The sequence below is a fragment of the Mustelus asterias genome, chromosome 14 (assembly GCF_964213995.1).
Source record: "Mustelus asterias chromosome 14, sMusAst1.hap1.1, whole genome shotgun sequence".
NCBI lineage: Eukaryota > Metazoa > Chordata > Chondrichthyes > Carcharhiniformes > Triakidae > Mustelus > Mustelus asterias.
The window spans coordinates 42,713,961-42,736,607 of record NC_135814.1 but is presented as its reverse complement, the minus strand read 5'-3'; the positions used below and the strand labels follow the sequence as shown (position 1 = coordinate 42,736,607).

General features: G+C 42.5%; 1 protein-coding gene across 1 annotated transcript in view; it reads right to left on the bottom strand.

Annotated features, from left to right (window-relative positions):
• Positions 1–22,647, bottom strand: part of kcnh7b (potassium channel, voltage gated eag related subfamily H, member 7b) — a 443,308-nt gene that overhangs the window by 57,106 nt on the left and 363,555 nt on the right. The window contains exons 10-11 of the mRNA XM_078227700.1: positions 17,936–18,335; positions 15,519–15,718 (exon numbers count right to left, since the gene is read on the bottom strand). Of these exons, the coding sequence (XP_078083826.1) occupies positions 15,519–15,718; positions 17,936–18,335 (600 nt within the window). The remainder of the gene's footprint in view (positions 1–15,518; positions 15,719–17,935; positions 18,336–22,647) is intronic.

Sequence of the window (22,647 nt, the reverse complement as noted above, 5' to 3'; positions counted from 1 at the left end):
TTGGTGAGAGTCGTAGCTGACAAGCCAAATTTCCTCAGTCTTCTGAGAAAGTAGAGGTATTGGTGGGCTTTCTTAACTATAGTGAAGTGATCTCAGTCTAGTTGGAAACTGGATGCAATGACGGTATCACGAGCCTGTCTGGTGTGTTGCTGCATCAACCTTATACTGTCTTTGGTGACCCTCGGCTCATCCTCCCCCAATCACTCTCGACCAACTATCATTGATCCTAGATCATCTATCCCCATCACCACTGGTCAACTCCCCAGCACATTGGAACTTCTCCCCCATTACCATCGACTAGCCATCTGCCATCCTCAACCCTCCCTCCATCATCCTTGTCCTGTTCTCTGTTACACTCAATGTCAGGACCTCACCATTGACCAACTCAGTATTAACCCTTGATTTCCCCAAATTCATGTTTGAACTACCACCTATAGGCATTGAGCATCCCTATTTGGTCCAGCTTCCTGTCTCTGATCCTCATGAACCTTCAAAGGGCTGTGACCTCCCTTCCTTCATCTGTCAACCTTCCCATTTCCCTTTCACAGCCAACTCCCTCCCTCTCTCCCTTGGTCAACCACGGTCCTTTCCCTTTTTCCAGCCAGCACCCAACCTCAATATATCAAGCCTCCTCTCCTCTGGTTCAACACATCTTCCCAGACAAGAAAATCAGCTCCTAATCACTCCGAATCCACCTGGAGGTCTACTTTGCCTACTGGCCGTCACCTTTAAAAGTTGTGATTCTGAAGGCCTGTGCTTCTCATTTGCAGTAAGAAGTCTAACAACACCAGGTTAAAGTCCAACAGGTTTATTTGGTAGCAAACGTCACTAGCTTTTGGAGCATGCTGCTCCTTTGTCAGGTGAAGTGGGAGGCCTGCTCCACCTGACGAAGGAGCAACGCTCCGAAAGCTAGTGGCGTTTGCTACCAAATAAACCTGTTGGACTTTAACCTGGTGTTGTTAGACTTCTTACTGTGCTTACCCCAGTCCAACGCTGGCATCTCCACATCTTGACTTCTCATTTGTTGCATACTTATTCTGAGGGTACACACTTTAAGCTGGTGGAGTTATGCTTTAATGAGTATTCATGACTTGCTAATGTGTTAAAAAGAGGACTTACTATTGGGAAACATTATCCGCTTTCAATAAGCTGCCAACTTAATAACCGACTTTCAGCTCACCATTGGGAAGTTGACATTTTGCCTCCTGCTGAATCCTGCTTCCCCCTCATTTCCTGCTCCATGAAAGATTCTGCCGAGCAGAACGGCATTTGCCGCACTCAGTAAAGCAAGAATGTGGAACCACCTGCTATCTAAAATGGTAAGTTTATGAATGTTTTTTCCTCCTGAATGTGGAACTGGGATGAGCTGGCATTCTCTACCTGACTCCCCTCAATTTCCAATGCTCCCTCCAAACTAACTATTTATACCCCTCCTTGGCTTTTTATCTATCCTTGATTCTGACCTCCCAACCCCTGGGGGGATGATCTTCATCCCGCTGGTCCATGGGTGGGGTGGGCTGGTAAGATCGAAAGGTGGAAAATCAGGTTCATGCCCGATTTCTTGCCATTTGCGATCTTACCGGGCACGGATATCCAGCGAGCTGATTATAATATTTAGATCCATTTAAATATGGGCTTAAATATTGTTAGTGAGCCCGGGGCGCAATCATCGGGGCTCACTTGCCTTAGTGGCCTCATCGGTGAAGGTCCTTACTGACGAGGATCACATATGGTCCCCATCAATGGGGAATCTGGCAGCTGGCACTGCCCACCAGGCACTCTGGCACTGCCAGCTTGGCACTGGCAGTTCCCACTGGACACTGGGCAGTGCCAAAGGGGAAGGGCATGAGGGAATGGCTGAAGGGAAGGGGTGGATGGGGTTGAGGCCTAAGGCGAAGCGGGTGGGGAGAAGCTGCGTACTCTGCAACCGGCGATTGACTGGAGGGGGCGGCGATCAATCAGGCTGGGCTGGGGCAAGGAAATTGGACGGGCCCATTGGGGGTGGGGGAGTGGCGGGGGGGGGGGGGGGGGGGGATGGTGGGCCAATTGGCCAAGAAGGCCAGCAATCGTGTGGGGGATGGAGGTGCTATCCGGGGGGGCGGCATGGAGGGAACTGACAGATCTCTTTGTTTTGTGCAACAGGATGGAGAAATCTGCACATGTGCGATAGCACCCTCTAGCGTGAGCTGCCAACTTTCCAGCAAGCTTAGGCCCTGCCCCCTCCCCCTGCTGGCGGGAAACAGATTGCGCGTTATTTATTGCACAGAGTGGCATAAGATTGGACTTGTAGCCGTGCCGAAAAACCAGGGAGGCGATTCTAACATTTACGTTCCGCTGCTTTTGCAGCGCAGCGCAGGCTGTTTCACAGGCTCCTCGCAGGGCGCCACGGCCTCCGTGAGACTCAGGCAGCTGGATTTTCGGCACCACCAGCTCCACACCAGAAATTGGCGCTGAGCTACATAAATTATGGTAATACTAATTACCATATATTTTAAATCCCATTAGCAGGCCTGAGACTGAAATCTATGGGCCTGCTGGAGTCTCCCCATGCGCCCCACCCCCCGCCAGGAATAGTTCACTCCAGTGGGGTTTAGTAGAGCTCCCCACTTGCAGGAGCTGGTGGCCTGACCCCACTGGAGTGAAGGGGGGCAATCGAGGCCCCCCAAGAGGGTCGGGTGACGGGGAGGGTGCTGACTGGGCACTGCTAGCCTGGCAGCACCAGCCAAGCCAATGCCCAAAGGGCAACGTGGCACTGCCCACCTGGCGTCAGGCTGTGCCAAGGGGGTGGGGCCTAATGGGGCAGGGCCTAATGGGGGCCGTGCTTCTGGGGCAATCGGTGGGGGTGGGAGGTCCTGTTGCCACTCGGCACTGCGATCAGTGACAGAGGGAGGGAGGCCAGCGATAGGGGCTGGGCATCGTGGTGTGGGGGGGGGAGGTCAGCCTGTGGGTGGGGGTCGGGGCTGCGGGGGGGAGGAGGGAGTTGGGACTGCTGGTGGGTGAGGAAATCGGGGTTGCGGGGCGGGGGAGAGATTGAAGCGGGCTGGGAGTGGAGGGGGGTGGGGGGATGGTCTGGGCTGGACCCAGACACTTCGGGGGGGGGCTAGCGATCATGCTGAACCCAGCGCTAACAGATCGGCACGTGCACAGTGGCCCACTCAATGCTATGCTGCTGGCTTCTCCCAACCCATTTATTTTCAACGGGATTCACGCTAGTGCACTCTGGAGTGCAGTATGGGAGATTCTTTGTAAAATTCCCGCTGAAAAAAAACAACAGGATTTACTCCAGTTTTTTTGCGAGGTTGACATTTTGAATTTGTTTTGGATGAATTGCCCCCAAGATCTGAAACTCTCTCGATTTCACGCTTGTTCGAGACTTCGAGTGCTTTTGGTAAGATCGCCCCCTGGTGTCCTTTTCTGAATCTCCTTCACACTCTCTAGTCTCCCAGCTCCCAGCCTCTGATCTCCTGCCCCCTCCCCAAAGTTACTTGAAGGACACAACAACATTGTTTGTACCTTGCCAGTTCCAACTGAATGAGGCCCATAGTCCAACATCAGGGGAATCTCAGGCCACCTCATTCAGGTGGAGGGAATGCACACAACAATGGGTGCACTGGAGATTTTTCCAAACATTTAGGTCTTGGTCAGTTCCTCTGCTGACCTGAGGAATTGACTAAAATCTGTGATGTCAATAAGTTATTCCACTGATGCTTCCTACCCTGCTGATTCTTTCCAGCTTTTTCCATTTTTATGTTTGGATTTCCAGCATCTGAACTACTTTGTCTTTTGTTCTGTGTAAGCGCCAACTCAATTCCTGCTGCAGATATCATCCTGGCTAAACAATAATGTGTTACTGTCAAACACACTGGCATGGAATTTGTGGTTCTAAAGATGGCACAACTGTCAGTGTTTGCTGTCATTACTCAGTAAAACTGACAGCATCTCCTGGCATCCACATATGTGCAGTTAAATCCGGAAACCTTGAAGTTATTCCCTGTTCCTCTGCAGACTGTCTTGTTGAAATCCTTGCAGATATATATCACTTTATTTGTTGTGGATTCCCATTTTTTATGCTGTTAGTTTCACCATAAAAAACCTTAAAACATTTAAAAAGATATGAGCAAGTTTTTAATGGTGCATCAAGTCAAAATTATTGTTTAACTGTCTCTTTAGCTTTGAAAAGCTAATTTTACATTTGTAGAACATCAAGTTTCTCCAATCCATGATAAAAATCCCACAGATTTTTAAATAAGATATTTTTTAAATGCTTGTCTGTGATATTTACCTTAATCCCAATCTTTATTTAGCTGGCACAGTGGCTAGCACTGCTGCCTCACAGTGCCAGGACCCAGGCTTGATTCTAGCCTTATGGAGTTTGCACATTCTCTGCATGTCTGTGTGGGTTTCCTCCGGTTTCCTTCCACAGTCCAAAGATGTGCAGGTTAGGGGGATTGGCCATGCTAAGTTGCCCCCTAGTATCCCAAGATGTGTCGGTTAAGTGGATTGGCCATGCTAAATTGCCCCCTCATGTCCCAAGATGTGCAAGTTAGGGGGATTAGTTGGGTAAATATGTGGGGTTGTGGGGATAGGGTAAGATGTTCTGTGGGAGAGTCAGTGGAGACTCGATGGGCCAAATGGGCTCTTTCTACACTGTAGGAATTCTATGATTTTATAACTAGTGATGGATAATCAATGCTTTTCACATCCTAGTTTGCTTCTGTGAGATTTCTTCAATGTGTTCATGCTCTTTACTCTGCACGTTGACTTCACTGTTGCTGTGTGCCCGAGATCCCCTATAATTTAAGCTGAAATGAAAATAATGTTGGGGAAGATGAAAGCCACACTGTTTTGTTAAGTGTTCAGGGACTAGAAAGGGGTTTTGGGGATTTTCTATTCTCTAAAAATACTCTGCTCACTCCTCTAGTTTCTCAAAGCCATTTGCAGCATATTTGGACCTGTACACAAGATTGGAATTTCTCTTTCCAAATCTCTTACATCTCAGTCAGGTGATCTAACACCATTATTATATCAGCACCCTGCATGCTTTTGATGTTAATACTTTATTTTACATCTCCCCCCTTCCCCCCACCCAAGTCTTTATTCTAACATATTCACATCCTCGATAAAAGCAAAATACTGCGGATGCTGGAATCTGAAACAAAAACAGACAATGCTGGAAAATCTCAGCAGGGCTGACAGCATCTGTGGAGAGAGAATAGAGCCAATGTTTCAAGTCTGGATGATGTAGGGTCATCCAGTCTCGAAATGTTGGCTCTATTCTCTCTCATGATGTGGAGATGCCGGCGTTGGACTGGGGTAAACACAGTAAGAAGTTCAACAACACCAGGTTAAAGTCCAACAGGTTTATTTGGTCCCAAATAAACCTGTTGGACTTTAACCTGGTGTTGTTAAACTTCTTACTCTATTCTCTCTCCACAGATGCTGTCAGACCTGCTGAGATTTTCCAGCATTTTCTGTTTTTGTTGTAGTGGGGATACAATCTGGCTACCCTTCCAGACAATGTTCTCAGACTTGAAGACATTCTTCATCTTATTGCTGGGCTTGTTTTATTTCCTGCCACTTTTTTATAGTAGCTGGTAAGTGCTGAGTGATTAAGGACGTAAGTGTTTCAACCATCTAGTGAAGTATAAATTCTCTTGTTTGGTTCCTACTGATGGTACTCGTGACAGTGTGTCTGCTGTTGATTCTTCCCTTGCACATACCCTGTGCAGGAGTCATATCTTATCAATCTTAGTCTGAATCATTGGATTCTGGGCCGCATCTTTGAAATTTTTTTCATGTTCAGGTGGGTATCTAGGGGCTTATTGTCTATTTCAATTTTGAAGTCTGAAAATGTTTTATATGGCCTTGTTGCTGCCAATGCTTCTTTTTCTATCATGGTGTATCATTGTTCTGTTTCTGATAGTTATCTAGAGATATAGTAGACTGGGCTACACATCTCTGTGCACTTGAATAAAAACTGCCCTCAGACTTGTAGACAATGCATCTACTGCTACTATGGTCAGTAATTCTGGGTCATAATGTGCCAAGATTTCAAAAGACATTAAAAGTTGTTTATTCCTTTCGAAAGCATTTTGCTGATTCACATTCCAGCACCACTGTTGACCCTGTCTCCATTGCTGTCTCAAGGGTTCGTTGGCCTCTGTTAAATCTGATAGGAATGTGCCTACTTGGTTGAGCATCCCAAGGAACCTTTGAAGCTCAGTTATGTTCCTCAGTTGTGGAAATACTCTGATTACTTTTGTTTTTTGTGGATCAACTGTGATTCCAGTGGTTTACACTATGTGATCTAGTAATTTGATCATAGATTTGGCGAACTCAGGCTTCTCATTCACTGTTAGGCCTGCATACTGGAAGACTCTCAGAACTGCTCTGATTCTGTGATCATGCTCTTCACTTGTAGAGCCTTGTATAAGTATAACAGCCATTTGGCATATTACTGCCCCCATGTCCTCTATAGTGTAAGATATTGTTCCCTGGAAAATCTTTAGAGCTGGCAAACCAAAGGGCAATCAATTTGAACAGTAACGACCGAATGGCATTCTAAGAGTGGTCAACAATCTGAATTCTTTGTATAGAGGTAACTGCCATGATTCACTGTTCAGAACCAATTTGGCAGGTAAAATTCTTTTGACTAGTATGGCAAGGCTCTCATCCACTGTGAAGCCCCACTGTGAAACGATTGGTCTAGTTGGACCAAGGAGCGGCACAGGCTTGGAGGGCCGAAGGGCCTGTTTCCTGTGCTGGACTGTTCTTTGTTCTTTGTTCTTTGGTTGGACCTCACATTCGACTGATTTGTTTAACTGAGTTAAATCCATGGAGATTATAGAGCCATTTGGCTTTGGGACAGTGACCATTCATGAACACCATTATTGTTGGTATGGTAACCAGTGGGACAACTCCTTGCTGTTGCATCTCCTCAATTTCACCTTGAGTCTATTGAAGAATAAGTGAGGGATGTTCCTTTATGTAAAGAAGCAAATTGGTTTAGCATCAGCTCATATGGTGTTATGGTACTCGGTCTTTAGCTTCCTTGGCCCTGTAAACAACTTTGGAAATTCATTTCAAAATGTACTGCTGTAGTTTTCATTAGCAACTCTGTACATTTTAGAGATTAATTTCAGTATTAGGCATGACTTTCTGCTTGGTAGAGAGCACTCGAGATTTTGAATGGCATAGAGAAGTTCAAAGATTCCTTGGTCTCGAGATTTGAGCTTTGCCATGATTTTGGCCTTTGACTTTTAAAGTTGTCCCCCCAAAGCCTTGTAATTTGATAGATGAGGGTTGCAGTGCAATCTGTTTGAGCCATTTGACTTCATCTGATAAAACAAAAACCCTTGCTTCTGTGTCTAGTTCAACTTCGCTGGGCTGTCCATTCCCCTTCGAGTTTAATACTCCAATACTTGTTTTCAGCAAATATTTACCACCGAAGGCTTGTTCCTTTGCTTGTAGTTGTTCCACTTCTTGTATGTCACTACAGTTTAAAATTTTCTCCTTCTTTATACATGTTGTTTTCGAGTGACAAACAGTTTTGAAATGGTCTACTTTTCCACAGTTCTGGTACTCTTCTGGACATTCTTTGTGCTAATGTGGTTTGCCCCCACCGCACTGAAAACATTTCAAAATGGCATCTGCACACTTTTCCACATTTTGCTGGGCTTAGGCAGCTTTCCCTTTTATCATCTACAAACTGAATTAGTCTCATTTGATCTTCACATTGGGACCTATCCTTCCCTGTGAACAAATCATAGAATCCTACATTGCAGAAGGAGGCCATTCAGTCCATCGTGTCTGCACCAACCACAATCCCACCCAAGCCCTATCCTCATAACCTTATGCATTTACCCTAGCTAGTCCCCCTGACACTAAGAAGAAATTTAGCATGGCCAATCCACCTAACCCGCACATCTTTGGACTCTGGGAGGAAACCGGAGCACTCGGAGGAAAACCACGCAGACACGGGGAGAATGTATAAACTCCACACAGTGACCGAGGCTGGAATTGAACCCGGGTCCCTGGTGCTGTGAGGCAGCAGTGCTAAAAGTTGTGCCACCATGCCGCCCGCAGATTCAGATTCTATTCAGAGTTCTATTTGCCTCGGCATCTGCATTGCTTTTACTAGTGTTAATTCCTGTCTTGTTTGTAAGAGATCTGATAAAGCTTCATCTCGGACCCTGACTATAATTCTGTCATGAATCAGTTAATCCTTTAAGATTCCATATTCATTGTTCCCTGCCAACCTATAAAGATTGTTAATGAACAAATCTATGCTGTCCCCTGGACTTCACTTTATTTATTAAATGTGTCCCACTCTAACATAAAATTTTGATGGGTGCTGAAATGTTTGTGTAATCATGGAACAGTTCTGTACCTTGTGAATCTTTTAAAACTAGTTGTCCCAGTTCTGGTGCTGTTGCGAGCTTTCTGCACTCTGAAATTACTCTGGGAGTGGTAATATGGATTCCATGCCCAGGAATTGTTCCTGCTTCTGTGCTGCCACTTTCTGCTTCGGGCCTTTGCTCACTACTGTCCAGTCTCTGAGTCTGTGTCTCAGCTTGTATCTGCTACTCCAATGATGTTCTGACATTTTGGTGAACATTAATCGTTTTTCTTTTACCCTTCCTTCGAGGATCTCTTTTCTTGCCAGCCCTGTATCTTCTTTTTAAGGGTCGCTGGGTCTTTTACTCGCTGCCCCCAAGTTTTGTTGTGTGGTCGGGGTCTAAACAGGGTTGAGCCTTGGTGTATACTTGAGATCAATCAATTGTCATCAATTCACTGATCACAAAATCTTAGCCATTTGGAATCAGATAACTGCCCTGTAGGCATGGCCCCAGAAGGTAGAAACTAATTTGGCTTGATTTCAGTATTGTGTCTGACTCCATTGTCAAACAATTTATAGACAAATTACAGTACAGTTTTAAATATATTTGTAAAAAAAGATTTCAAGATTCTGTACATTGGCCTTTATAAATCAAAGTATTGAGTATAAGAGTTGGAATGTTATGGTGAGGTTGTATAAGACATTGGTGAGGCCGAATTTACAGTATTGTGTGCAGTTTTGGTCACCTAATTACAGGAAGGATATTAATAAGGTTGAAAGAGTGCAGAGAAGGTTTACAAGGATGTTGCCGGGACTTGAGAAGCTGAGTTACAGAGAGAGATTGAATAGGTTGGGACTTTATTCCCTGGAGTGTAGAAGAATGAGGGGAGATTTGATAGAGGTGTATAAAATTATGATGGGTATAGATAGAATGAATGCAAGCAGGCTTTTTTCACTGAGGCTAGGGGAGAAAAAAACTAGAGGACATGGATTAAGGGTGAAGGGGGGAAAGTTTAAAGGGAATATTAGGGGGGACTTCTTCACACAGAGAGTGGTGGGAGTGTGGAATGAGCTGCCAGATGAAGTGTTGAATGTGGGCTCACTTTTAACATTTAAGATAAACTTGGACAGGTACATGGATGAGAGGGGTGTGGAGGGATATGGTCCAGGTGCAGGTCAGTGGGACTAGGCAGAAAAATGGTTCGGCACAGCCAAGAAGGGCCAAAAGGCTTGTTTCTGTGCTGTAATGTTCTATGGTTCTATGATGTTCTTCTCAATTAGACAATAGGATGACCAACTAAAGGTAAAAATATCATTTGTAATGCAAACAATAGGGCTATTTCTTTTCGCTGTACTAATATGACAACAGAAACTTGCTTTCCCATTTGGTACCAATTTACAGTCCCACCAGACTTTCTGTTTCCCTAACTCATCTCAGTGCCTGTTACACTCGGACAGCTCGAGGAAAGAACAGGATAGTTTGCAAGATGATAAGTGTGCATAAAACCACCGACTGTTTTCTCCTACTCCCACCAAAATATGTAATCTCCCTGACTTGGTGCAGCAACCATTTAACTGAAGCCTTATCCTGTACATGGAATAAAAAAAATGTACAACACTTTGTCATTCAAAAAGAAAGTTCAGCTTACCACTTGACAAACCTATTGTGAAAAATAAAGACTGCAGCATATCAAGTTTGCTCTGCAGTCATTGACATGTGCTATTGAATTACTTGGATTACTGATGGACAAGTCACAGATATTCAAAAACAATTCCAGTCTGTAAAAAACTAGGGTAAGGTTTTCCTACTGGCCCTAGCCGGAAGCTTTGTTGCTGATAGTTTACACTGCAGTACCGATGATAATACTACAGGTCAAGGATCCTATATTTGAAATCGTCAGGGCTGATTGCATTTCGGTTTACAGATGATTTCGGTTTTCAGATACTGCATCTAAACTTACATTATGATAGCCTATAGTCGCAAGTAAATGGCTAGAAAAGTAAGATGTATCATGGAAGAATAAATACAGGGTATGGGGTGGCATGGTGGCACAGTGGTTAGCACTGCTGCCTCACAGTGCCAGGAACCTGGGTTCAATTCCAGCCTTGGGTGACTGTCTGAGTGGAGTTTGCACATTCTCCCCGTGTCTGCGTGGGTTTCCTCCGGGTGCTCCGGTTTCCTCCCACAGTCCAAAGATGTGTGGGTTAGGTTGATTGGCCATGCTAAATTTACCCTAATGTCAGGGGGATTAACAAGGTAAATGAGGGTTACAGGAATAGGGCCTGGATGGGATTGTGGTTGGTGCAGACTCGATGGGCCAAACAGCTTCCTTCTGTACTGTAAAGATTCTATGTGATAACAAGTTTCTTTTTGACATGTTCACCACAAAAATTGCAAGGTAAATAATGCTGGCGGTCAACTAGATTTCTCATGCTAAAGGTGGATAAGGCTTAAAAAATAGTGTGGCTTTCGGATGTGTTCGGTTTTCGGATTTATGGATGGAGGATACTCGACCTGTACCTTCACTGAATGCTATAGTACAGCAGCTAGAACTGTAGACATAGCGAGTGGATCAATGGTGATTACTTCTGTTTCTCTTCCAAGGTTAAGTGCTGGTTGAGATAGTCAGAGAGAAGCACATGTCATTGCTGAAAGTCAGTTTCATGGGTTAAAGTAGTCTGGACTGTCACTTGAAATTCAATACTTAGAAGAAGAAGATAGTGGTTGGGTTTTGCAGAAAATATCTTCAAAACAACTGTCTTTAACTAAAACATGATAGAATGCTGTTTATTTAACTAAGTGAAGAAAATGCACAGCACAATATAGAAAGGCTACTTACATCTGTACTGTGATGAAGTAAACAGAAATAAATATTAGCACCTGCACCACCACTTGCACTCCTGATAAAATTCTGCCTTGTGGAAGCCTGATTCTGGTTAATATAAATTACCGTGAATTTGTGAGAACTTTCTCAATATCCCTGAACTCTTAAATGCAGTTTCACCAAGAATGACGCCTTCTCCTTTTTGCTTAAATGGTGGCAATAGTCACATGCAATCTTTTCCTCACTTTACTTAAATATGAACTGAAGCCTCCATCCTTCTGAAATCTATAAGACACATTCATTATGCCGGCATGGATAACATTAGATAATTGCTTATATGAGTAAATCTAAAACTAAGTTCCATGTTTAATAGAAATTGGATAATTATGCTGAAAGGGAAGAATATATAAATGAAGTGTACTAATTAGACAAAGTTTAAACATAAAGTTTCATAATATAATTTAAAACAGATATTCCTGTCTCATTTTTTTGAAAAACCGAGCTGAACCTTGCCCCATGGTGTGAGCTATATCATGGTTACAAAGAACAAAAGGAAAAACAAGGTAAATCAGCAAGTGATACCAAGTAAAAGCCAAAGCACCATCAATAACTGTTTCACATACAAAGTAATCTAGGATCAATAAAGTTCGCAACTTCAATTTGTATTCTGCTATTACTGCCCATTCATTCCTCTTGGATATCGAGACCACTGTGCAAAAAATAAACTTTGGCCCGCATTTTAAAATGGGAATAGTCTGCAAACAACCACACTGGCACTGAGCTATTACAAGTATGAAACCCCATTCCATCTGGTTTTAATTATTAGAAATATTTTTTAAAAGTAAAAATTAATATTTTTTCACCTTCTCTGTTTTCTTTATCTCTCTTTATCCCATCTTTCTCTCTCTATTTGCCTTCTGTACATGGTTTTCCTTTTAATTAATTATTATAATTTATACTTCTGCATGTCTCATTGGGGGTTATACCATCTGATTTTTTGAAGTGACAGGCTTTTGTTGCTTGTCTTGCTCACACACCGCAGATCGCCTCCAGAGGATGTCATGCTGAAATGGATCTATAAATACTGAAGTCACCGCTCCCCCCCCCCCCACACCTCCCCTCCCCCCACGTTCCCCCTGCCCCCCTGGCTTTCCCGGCCTAGCACGTAGGTTTACTTCCTGGCTTCCCTCCTGTTGCTGACCTCCTCCCATCCCTCCCACCTTCCTCACTCCCACTTTGCACTCTCCCCGCCCTCATTCCTCCACTGCCTGCAAAACCACTGATGGGGGACCACAAAATTCTGCCCCACAGGTATTAATTTATCAACTAAAAGCCCAATGTAAAGTCTTTGAGCAGTTGTATGCATACTGAATGGATCCTTCATTGCTGACCACAAAATCCCTTAGCCATTCCCAAAAATCCCTTAGCCATTCCCAAAAGTCCCTTAGCCATTCAGAACATATTTAAGCTGTGGAAAATAAATCCGCTGCACATAATATCTTTTTTAAAATAGCACTCTTAAAAGTGAATGTTGCAATTAAATATAAAATTAATATACATTTCTTCTCATAGCATACTGTATGTCAAAGGAGAAATTTCAATTGTTTACTTTTGACTGGAAATGCAGTAAATTGCTGCTGCTTTCCTTCATGTTGTAGCTTGTAAGTTGTAGCTTACTTCCATCAACTTAACATCCAGTAATTGTAATACATAACACCATACATTCTACTGACTCTAGTGGAGACTTCCCTCTACATTACACATATGTAATCTGGATTTCCATATTCTTTCATTTTTTTGCAATAAGAGCTCTCAGATTTTATGATAATGATGTTTGAGCATGTCAAGCAGTAGCAATTTGCTCAAATACATACAAATCTGACAACTGTGCAATGTTTTAGAGGCTAGAAAATTGCAGTTAATCCTTGTAATGCTGTCATGCACATGGTTTGAACTTAAAATACTCAGACATGGAAAATAAATCACATTAACAAAGCAAGGCAACTTGTCCACAGTCCTAAAGTGAAGATAAAAATGTTTACCAGGAAATCTACGCAATGTAATCATATGCACATGAAAGAAATTACAACCAATTATTAAGGTATATGTAAAGTTGTAGTTTGCTTCTCTTATCGATGTCTTATGCTTTTCTCCCACAATTCAGCTTACCCCCTTTCTTTATAATTCATTACCTAACTACTGGCCCATGCAGAAATCCCACAAATTAAACTTAGAAAATACCCAAATAGCTGCAAAAATAACAATAATGCGTTTTCACACTTGTAAACAGCAATGACATGTACCTCCTGTTCTTACCAGAGGGGGTTGGTTGAGTTATTCCAAGCATGAAGTTGTGAAGCAGATAAGGAAGAGATAAGCTTTTATAAGTACAAGAAATAATTCACATTGCTTTTGTTTTCACTCTGATGCATCTTAACATTGGGACTTCAAACATGATGAATAAAATCTTACATATTCGTCAAACTGAAAGGAGATATCTGAAATAAAACAGAAGATGCTTGAAAAACTCAGCAGGCCTGGCAGCATCTATTGAGAGAGTCAGTTTTCACTCTGAAGAAGAGTCATGTGAACTTGGAACATTAACTCTGTGGGGGGTTGGGGAGTGTGGGGGGGGAATTTTCTGGTCCACCCGCTGCATGTTTCTCACGGCGGGAGGTGGCATGCTGTTCGCCAGTGGCGGGATCTTCTGGTGCTATTGCTGTCAATGGGATTTCCCAGTGACTGCACCCTACGCCACCGGGAAACCCGTGGCAGGGTGCGCCATTGCGGGACCAGAAGATCCCGTCGACATGAGCAGCCAAAGAATTCTGACCTCTGTTTCTCCCCCCACGGATGCTGCCAGACTTGCTGAGTTTTTACAGCACTTTCTGTTTTGATTTCTGATTTCTAGCCTCTGCAGTACTTTATTTTTATATCAGAGGAAATATCCTTTGGTACTTTTGCAACTGATATCTAAGAATTTAGAAACGGAAAAGTTCTTGCATTATGTGTTTGAACAGCTGTTAAATAACTCTGGGATTAAAAACTCCACTGGGAATGAAAACACCACACAAATGTAATACTTGTAACACATGTTAATAGATTTGTTTGAATTTTGTTTACCTTTTTCACTAATAAATAAATTAGCACTTATGTTAAAGTAGATCATAGCACAATTTCGCTTAAAGATGTTACCAAAGGATTGCAAATATTATGCAGTGGAACCTCAACCTCAATCTGTTTAATGAAGGAGATTTACTGTTTATTTTGGGCCTAAAATGCTACAGTTTAAATAAAAAGGCTGCAAATGTTGCCAAACGATTGACCATTCAGTGCATATTTTAATAAGTTACAGCTGTGCACTATAAAAATAAATCCTGCCAACTTGAACGCGTGTCCAGGGACAGGAATGATCACAACTGCAGAATATCTGTGCTCTCCAGGGAAGTGGGTTTTGTTAGATTGGAAAGTGGGATGCATAGGCACTGCTCTCATATGGCCCTGTTTCAAAACTGCTGATCATGTGCTGGCTTCTCGCATCAATTTATTAAAAAATGTGAGCTGATTTACAAAAATTACAGGCATTTGTTTGTTTCCACGTGTGATGGAAGTGAAAATTATCTTGACATATTTACAAAATTATCCTTAACCTGTCAGCTACTTAACACCTAAAGTAATAAGGATTTCATATACTTGTAAGACTATTAAGTGCCATATTGCCGATAATTTTGAGGCAGGCATCAAAACACCAGGAGATTTCTATTGTAGCTAATGTGGTATCGGCAATAAAATACGATCATAATATCTTCAATGTTGTTATTCTACTTAAATTTACACCTTCAAATACTATTTGTATTGATACGGTGAAGCACAGGGAGCTATAATTAACGTTTGACAGTACTGACTGGGTTTCTGATTGGATCACTCACAGGTTACTTTCCAAACAGTTAAAGAACTTGTGCACATTGAATGAAAGCTTCAGTCCCATCAATATTTAGTCATGTAGGTTATATATAGGAAAACGATTATTTTGAAACTTCAGAATTCTGATAGAGTATTCCTAATCATGATTACCATATGTATGTTTCTTTCAACCTTAAATCACAAGTTTTATCTTATTATTTCACTCAATTTAATCTCAGTTGCAGAATTCTAATTTACCAACGGTGCCAAGCATTAACAGCAATAGCTGTGTTCCATATATCTTCCTGTGTTTATTAATAGCACATTGACAACTAGTCAACTGCTTCCAGTTGTCACAGATAATCCTCTGTTCCACTACTTATAGGTTTTGTCAACCACAGTTCTGCCTACTCAAAAAGAATCTCACCAACGAACAGATCCGTTGTACATACCATGTTCATATCTATTCCATTTGTGTACGTCCAGGCATGTTGGAAGTATTCCTCCAGTCTCTGACGGAGAGGATTGGGAATCTGATGAAAGCGTATGAATTCCTTGACTCGAAGCATTTGCATGTGATACCTTGCTGTTCCAGAATAAAGTCTTTGGATAATTGCTGAGACATTACCAAAGATACTGGCATACATTAGTGCTGGTCAAAGAGAAAACAGAGATTCAATCAGATAGGTTAGGCAGCATTTACATTTAATACATTTTAAAATATATTATATATAGGACTTAGGCGTAAGCCTTTTGGCCATTATATCGGTTGAATTGGTGCTTTTGAAGTAATTATGAATGATCTTGAATCATAACTGTCAAAACTAGCTATTTTCTTTCAGTGTATCAAATATGCCAGGTAATTTGCCTGACCATAGATTTTAAAAAGTTATGAATAAAATTAAATCAAGCTTTGTTTGTATTTCCCCAGTTTATAAAATCAAACTTTGCATTTTCTTTCAGAATCACATTGTGGAAATAGCAATAGATGTAACCATTATCGTTAGAGTACACAGGATATTCAGCGAGGGTAATAAAGCTTCAAATACAGTTTAAACTCAAGTTATTTAATAGTCTGGTTTAGGGAGGGTGATTGGGAGTCTGTAAAAGAGCAATGTTTGGATCCTTGACAAGGAGCTGAGAGTTATTGCTAGCCCCTCAAGACTTGCTGTCAACTTGTATGATTCTAATATGTTTTAAAGCAGCTTCAACCAGCTGTCTTGGAAATCACCTGTCTCGGGATTTGAAACACTGTACTTTTATATACTCATGCTCACGCAATGTTGCTCAATACCAGGCCACCAGAAAGAATGTGCCAAAGCTGAGTAAACATGATCCGTACTAAGATTTTGTGCAGCATTTACATCACTACAAGCATAAATGCAGTTCAAATATCTTGATATATAATATAGTAAGCCTATAAATAAGCAATGTGAAATGAGTGACTGCCTTTAAAACCCAGCTGTTAGCATTTAACATAGTCACTGTAACAAGCCAATGTATTAATCTTGCACATTTCTCTGCAAAGCCCAAATTCTAAAACACCGACAGATATAATTGGATCACAAATCTTAGGACATCGTTAACCTAAATATGGAATTCCATTCAGCAGATCACTTTCCATTAACACTTAAATCAATCATAATCCTTAGCCACACTTGAAAGTTCTCACTTATTTTTGTTTCCAGTGCCCAGCAGAGTGGGTAGAATCGTCCAATTGTTCGGTTTGATCTAAAGACATTTTACATTCTGAGTTTAGCCTCTGAGTGTCACCATGCCCTAGTACAAGATAATCTGTATTATATTCTCATCATCACAGCAAACAGTTTCACTGGTTTAACTTATACCCTTCACATGTCTAGCCTGTTGTGCTGAGAAATATCTATAGAATATCAACTCAGTAACATCACCAAGTCCTGATTAGGGTTCTATACGCCACTTAAATTCAGCAGGCCCAAGGATATACTGAGCTACCTATATAGGGTACTATGCATCATGAATTTTTTTTCCACACATGTAAGTTATGCAGTAGTTGTACAGCCAGTACAAGCTGGTTATTTGCACCTTGCATAATATATAAATTAATAAGTTCACACCATCATGAATGAAAATGGCAGCTTCAACAATCCATGGAAATTTCAAACATAGCACTGATCTCACACTGGAGCTGACATGCTCTAATCACCACTGCCAGGCTATTACCTTGGGGGCACCACAGTGGAATAAATAAGACCTGTACTAAGATGCGTTTATATTAAAATGAGCATACATCTCGGAAAAATCTACGGATACAATATTCCTAAAAATAATATATATAACTAAGACATAACTGAGGGACTGGACTGAGATTCAGAAATTGTTCTTCCTGGTAAACTAGCTCAGCCTTTTAAAATGTATCATTATCGCGTCAGCTCATTCAGAACTACCAGAAATGGCAGTGTCATGAGTAAAATAAATTACTGGCCAATACTGACTGTATCTCATAAATAACTCTAGACAATTATGACAATAAGAAGTTGGGGGCAGATTTTCTGACACAGTTCTTTACATAATATAGACCAGGTCAAATACAAGAACATCACAGACGTGTAGGAACAGTTTCAGAGATTTATTATCCTTGAGGTCATCTCCAATGACCTTCCCCTTATCAAAGTATTTGCAGTATTTGAATGTAATCCTGAATAAAGAACGAATTTCTTGATTATTAAGTATCGATCCCAGATAAAAGATTTGCAGTTTACAGCTTCTTTTACAAAAAACCTGGCAAGGTTACAAAACTGACACTCCTTTAGGTATTCACATTTAAGAAACTAACGTTCTTTCAGATTATTTAGTCTTAAAAATAGATCAAAGGGTAAGGATCACTTACATCCAATCAGCATGACGCAGATGGAAAAGATCTTCTCTGAGTTGGTGTTGGGAGACACATTCCCAAAACCAACACTTGTCAGACTGCTGAAAGTGAAGTAGAGTGCTGTCACATATTTATCCTTGATGGATGGTCCAGAGCTAGCATCGCTGACATTATATCGTTTTTCTATTTGTTGTCCTAAAGAATCCAACCAGCCAATTTTGTGTAGTAGGTATGGTCGCTCCACATTCCCAATGGCATACCAAATGCAAGCGAGCCAGTGAGCAATCAAAGCAAATATGCACATGAGCAGCATCAGGACCGCAGCCCCGTATTCAGAGTATCGATCTAATTTACGGGCGACCCTCACCAGGCGCAGAAGACGGGCTGTCTTCAGAAGACCAATCAGTGTTGTTGTCTGTCAAAACAGGAGAATTATCAGCAATCAAGACAGTTTTTTCACATCATCAGAATGAGATTCTTGTGCTCATTGATTTTCTAAAAGTCACCCTGCCTGACACCCAGCATAAGAATATGCAGCACACATGCTTTCAATACCTGAAAACCCCTTTTTGACAAACTGAATGGTTAGGAAACCTCAGTAATGTCTCCTGCGAAAAAGCACAAAAATTCTGAATAGTTACGAAGCAAATAAATTAATGAGGTGAGGACTTAATTTGATTTTCAACACTGGTTCAAGCCTTGAAATTCGTTAAATAAATATTACATGCTTCCCATGGGCCATATTATTTGCAAACGTGGGATCACTTACATGTGTATTACATTTATCCTGACACCCTTCATCACCAATTGCCTGCCCAACATCAAACAAAACTTTTCTTCAATTTAATTGGTTTTAGCTCTCAGGACCAATTAATTTCCTCTGGTCCAAATTTCATTTGTCTTTCCAATGTCCTCTCACGTTGAATTTAATGGTCGAAAACTTGGGATCCATATTTAAACCATTCTTGCGTCGAACCGTTCACCCTACATTTGTTCTATTACCAAGATTACATTTCTCTACCAATAAAATATTGCCTGCTTAAGATGTTCTCTTCCCCAAATGCCATTGGAGCCCAAATATGTATGGAAGAAAATATTTTTTTCATGTCCTTTCTTAGTGCCTCCATCCGTTGCAAACTTCGGCCAACTCAGAATTCTGCTCTGAAGAAGAATCGACTCTGTTTCTCTCTCCACAGATGCTGACAGACCTGCTGAGTTTATCCATCAATTTCTGTTTTTGTCTCAGAATTCTGTAGCCAGGGTCCTCTCCCACTCTGAGCTTTGTCAGCTCTCTGTATTTCAATTAAAGAACTTTCAATCTGAGTATTCATCTTAAAGTCCTTCCATGCTGCACCGAATGCTATCTGAGCAACCTATGTCTATACTCACCTGCCTCTGCCCCTTTTGCTCTACCTTTGGGATTTTCTCTCTCAAACTAATTCACCTTGTTACTTTCCTTGCCTTCAAAGGCCACCTAAAACTTTTTCATTGCCATTGTTTCAATCCTTAAATTTCTTCATCTTTCTCAGTCACTGTTCACATTTTTTGATCTTTCTAAGTGCTTTAAAACATCTTTAGCTCAGCTGGATAACCCATGAATATTGGCATGGGGATCACAAGGATTAGTTTGCACCCATTGATTGCAATGCAGGCAGCACACCAACTTCATCCTGCTCATCTAAGTATTTTGACATCTGGCCAGTGTTAACTATATGGTTCATTGAATCATAGAAACCCTACAGTGCAAAAAGAGGCCATTTGGCCCACCGAGGCTGCACCGACCACAATCCCACCCAGGCCGTACCCCCATATCCCGACATATTTACCCGATAATCCCTCTAACCTACGCATCTCAGGACACTAAGGGGCAATTTTAGCACGGCCAATCAACCTAACCCGCACATATTTGGACTGTGGGAGGAAACCGGAGCACCCGGAGGAAACCCACGCAGACACGAGGAGAATGTGCAAACTCCACACATATAGTGACCCAAGCCAGGAACCGAACCCAGGTTCCTGGAGCTGTGAAGCAGCAGTGCTAACCACTGTGCTACCGTGCCGCCCGGCTCTTTGCATCAGGACCTGGCTAACATTATGTGTGAGGAGTGGTGGGGGTACATTAAGCCTGAAGCAGATGCTGAGAATCGTGGTTGAAGAAAATCTGATCTGGGAGAGAGTGAGGAATGGCAAAACAGTGGAACCTGCCCTGGAGCCCATTCTTTCCAGCATGGAATTGGTCATCAAATCAGTTTGTGGACCCAAATATGATGCATCATCTGATGGCCCTGTCATAATCTCCATTACAGCACAAAAAGCAGCTGCCCAACATCTCAGTGCTGAAGTGGAAGCTCAGACTGCTGTCATGCAAAGCTATTTGACTGCCATACAGGTTCAGACTGCTGCCATCATAGCTATGGGTGACAGCATGCAAAGGCCCTCACAGCAGCCTAGAAAACTGCCCACCATCAGATTACTAGAATTGCTGACACAGGACCTTCTGGACTGGCAGTCACTCCATGAATCACAAATCTGCAGTGATCTTCCAGAAAGACAGAGCTTATTTTCCCATTCCCTCATTCTGCTAATGCCCTAGCCTGTCTGCCAACCAGCCCAGATTGCCACTTCCTATGCCAAGAGAGTTTGTAGATGAACATTCTAGGCCCAGGGCTTCTTGAGGACTTATGCCACACCCTCCACTGAAAGTCATCTGCTTCCCACCAGCAATGCAGCCATCACTGGGGTACCACCTTATACGAGCACTAGAACAGCTAAAGGCACATGGAAGAGAGGCACTAAAGAAATTCAGAAGGGTTAACTCTTATCTGCACTATCAATCAGTCACAGAATCATAGAATCTATGCAGAAGGAGGCCATTCGGTCCATCAAGTCTACACCAACTCTCCGAAAGAATATCTTACCCAGACCATATCCTGCTAATCCCCCTAACCTACACATCTCGGGACACTAAGGGGCAATTTAGAATAGCCAATATACCTAACCAGCACATTTTTGTACTGCGGAGAAAACCCACGCAGACACAGAGAGAACATGCAAACTCTACATAGACAGTTCATAGAAATCATAGAAACCCTACAGTGCAGAAGGAGGCCATTCGGCCCATCGAGTCTGCACCGACCACAATCCCACCCAGGCCCTACCCCCACATATTTTACCCGCTAATCCCTCTAACCTACACATCCCAGGACTCTAAGGGGCAATTTTTTTAACCTGGCCAATCAACCTAACCCGCACATCTTTGGACTGTGGGAGGAAACCGGAGCACCCGGAGGAAACCCACGCACACATGAGGAGAATGTGCAAACTCCACACAGACAGTGACCCGAGCCGGGAATCGAACCCGGGACCCTGGAGCTGTGAAGCAGCAGTGCTAACCACTGTGCTACCGTGCCGCCCGTTATCTAAGGCCAGAATTGAACCTGGTCCCTGGTGCTGTGAGGCAGCAGTGCTAACCACTGTGCCATGGTGACACTCATCATGGCATGATTAAATTTATAAATTTGGTTAGGAATGTATATTTTGTGTTTCCTTTCTTTCCACATTGTAGCCATGTGGGAACTGCTTTGGTCAATGACCGAAGGAGGGTGGGGTTTGGAATTGTGACAGAATGGAGATTGGGATTTAAGTACTTCAAGGACAGTTCATACAAGAAGGAGCTTTCTGAGCAGCATCCTCCTTTGCATCATTCTCCTCTTCAAGCTGCTGCTCATGGTGTCACTGGCAGCAAGGTCTGCCCTCTCAGGAAGACGAGCTTGTGCAGTATGCAGCAAACAATCTCATATCTTGAAATTGGTTCTGCCGAATACTGCAGGCCACCTTAAGAGTGGTCTGAGCAGTGGAAATGCTGTTTCTGCATGACAATCATCTTTTCTATTCCATTTTGTATGGCAGCATGATTTTTGTTGTTTGCATGCTGTGTATGGATTCATCAGCCAATTCATCAGTGTAAAGCTTTCATTGCCAAGTAGCTTGTAGCTACTCTTCAGTTTGACATTGAGACTCTGATGTACCAGTTGTAGTGGGTTGCCATAGAATGAAGTCATTGTGACTACTACTGTCTAAGCACCTTTGGTTTAGCGGGCTTAAAATGGATACATCCCCAGGTCCAGATGAGATGTATCCCTGGCTGCTGTGTGAGGCATGGGAGGAGATTGCAGGGCTCTGATGCTAATTTTCAAATCCTCTCTAACCACCAGAGAGGTGCCAGAGGACTGGAGAACAGCAAACGTGGCATCAATATACAAGAAGGGAAGTAGGGATAAACCAAGTAATTACAGACCAGTCAGCCTAATATTGGTGGTAGGAAAATTATTGGAAAAATGTCTGAGGGACAGAATTAAACTCCACTTGGAAAGGCAAGGATTAATTAAGGGTAGTCATCATGGCTTTGTCAGGGGGAGATCATGTCTAACAAATTTAATTGATTTTTTTCAAGGAGGTGATTAGATGTGTAGGTGAGGGCAATAAGTTGATGTTGTCTACATGGATTTCAGTAAGATTTTTGACAAGGCCCCACATGGGACACTGGTCAAGAAGGTAAGTGCCCACGGTATACAGGGCAAACTAGATCCAAAATTGGCTTAGAAGAAGGGGCTTGGAACTCCGAAAGCTTGTGTGGCTTTTGCTACCAAATAAACCTGTTGAACTTTAACCTGGTGTTGTTAAACTTCTTAGTGGCAGGTGGCAGAGGGTGTTGGTCGAAGGTTGTT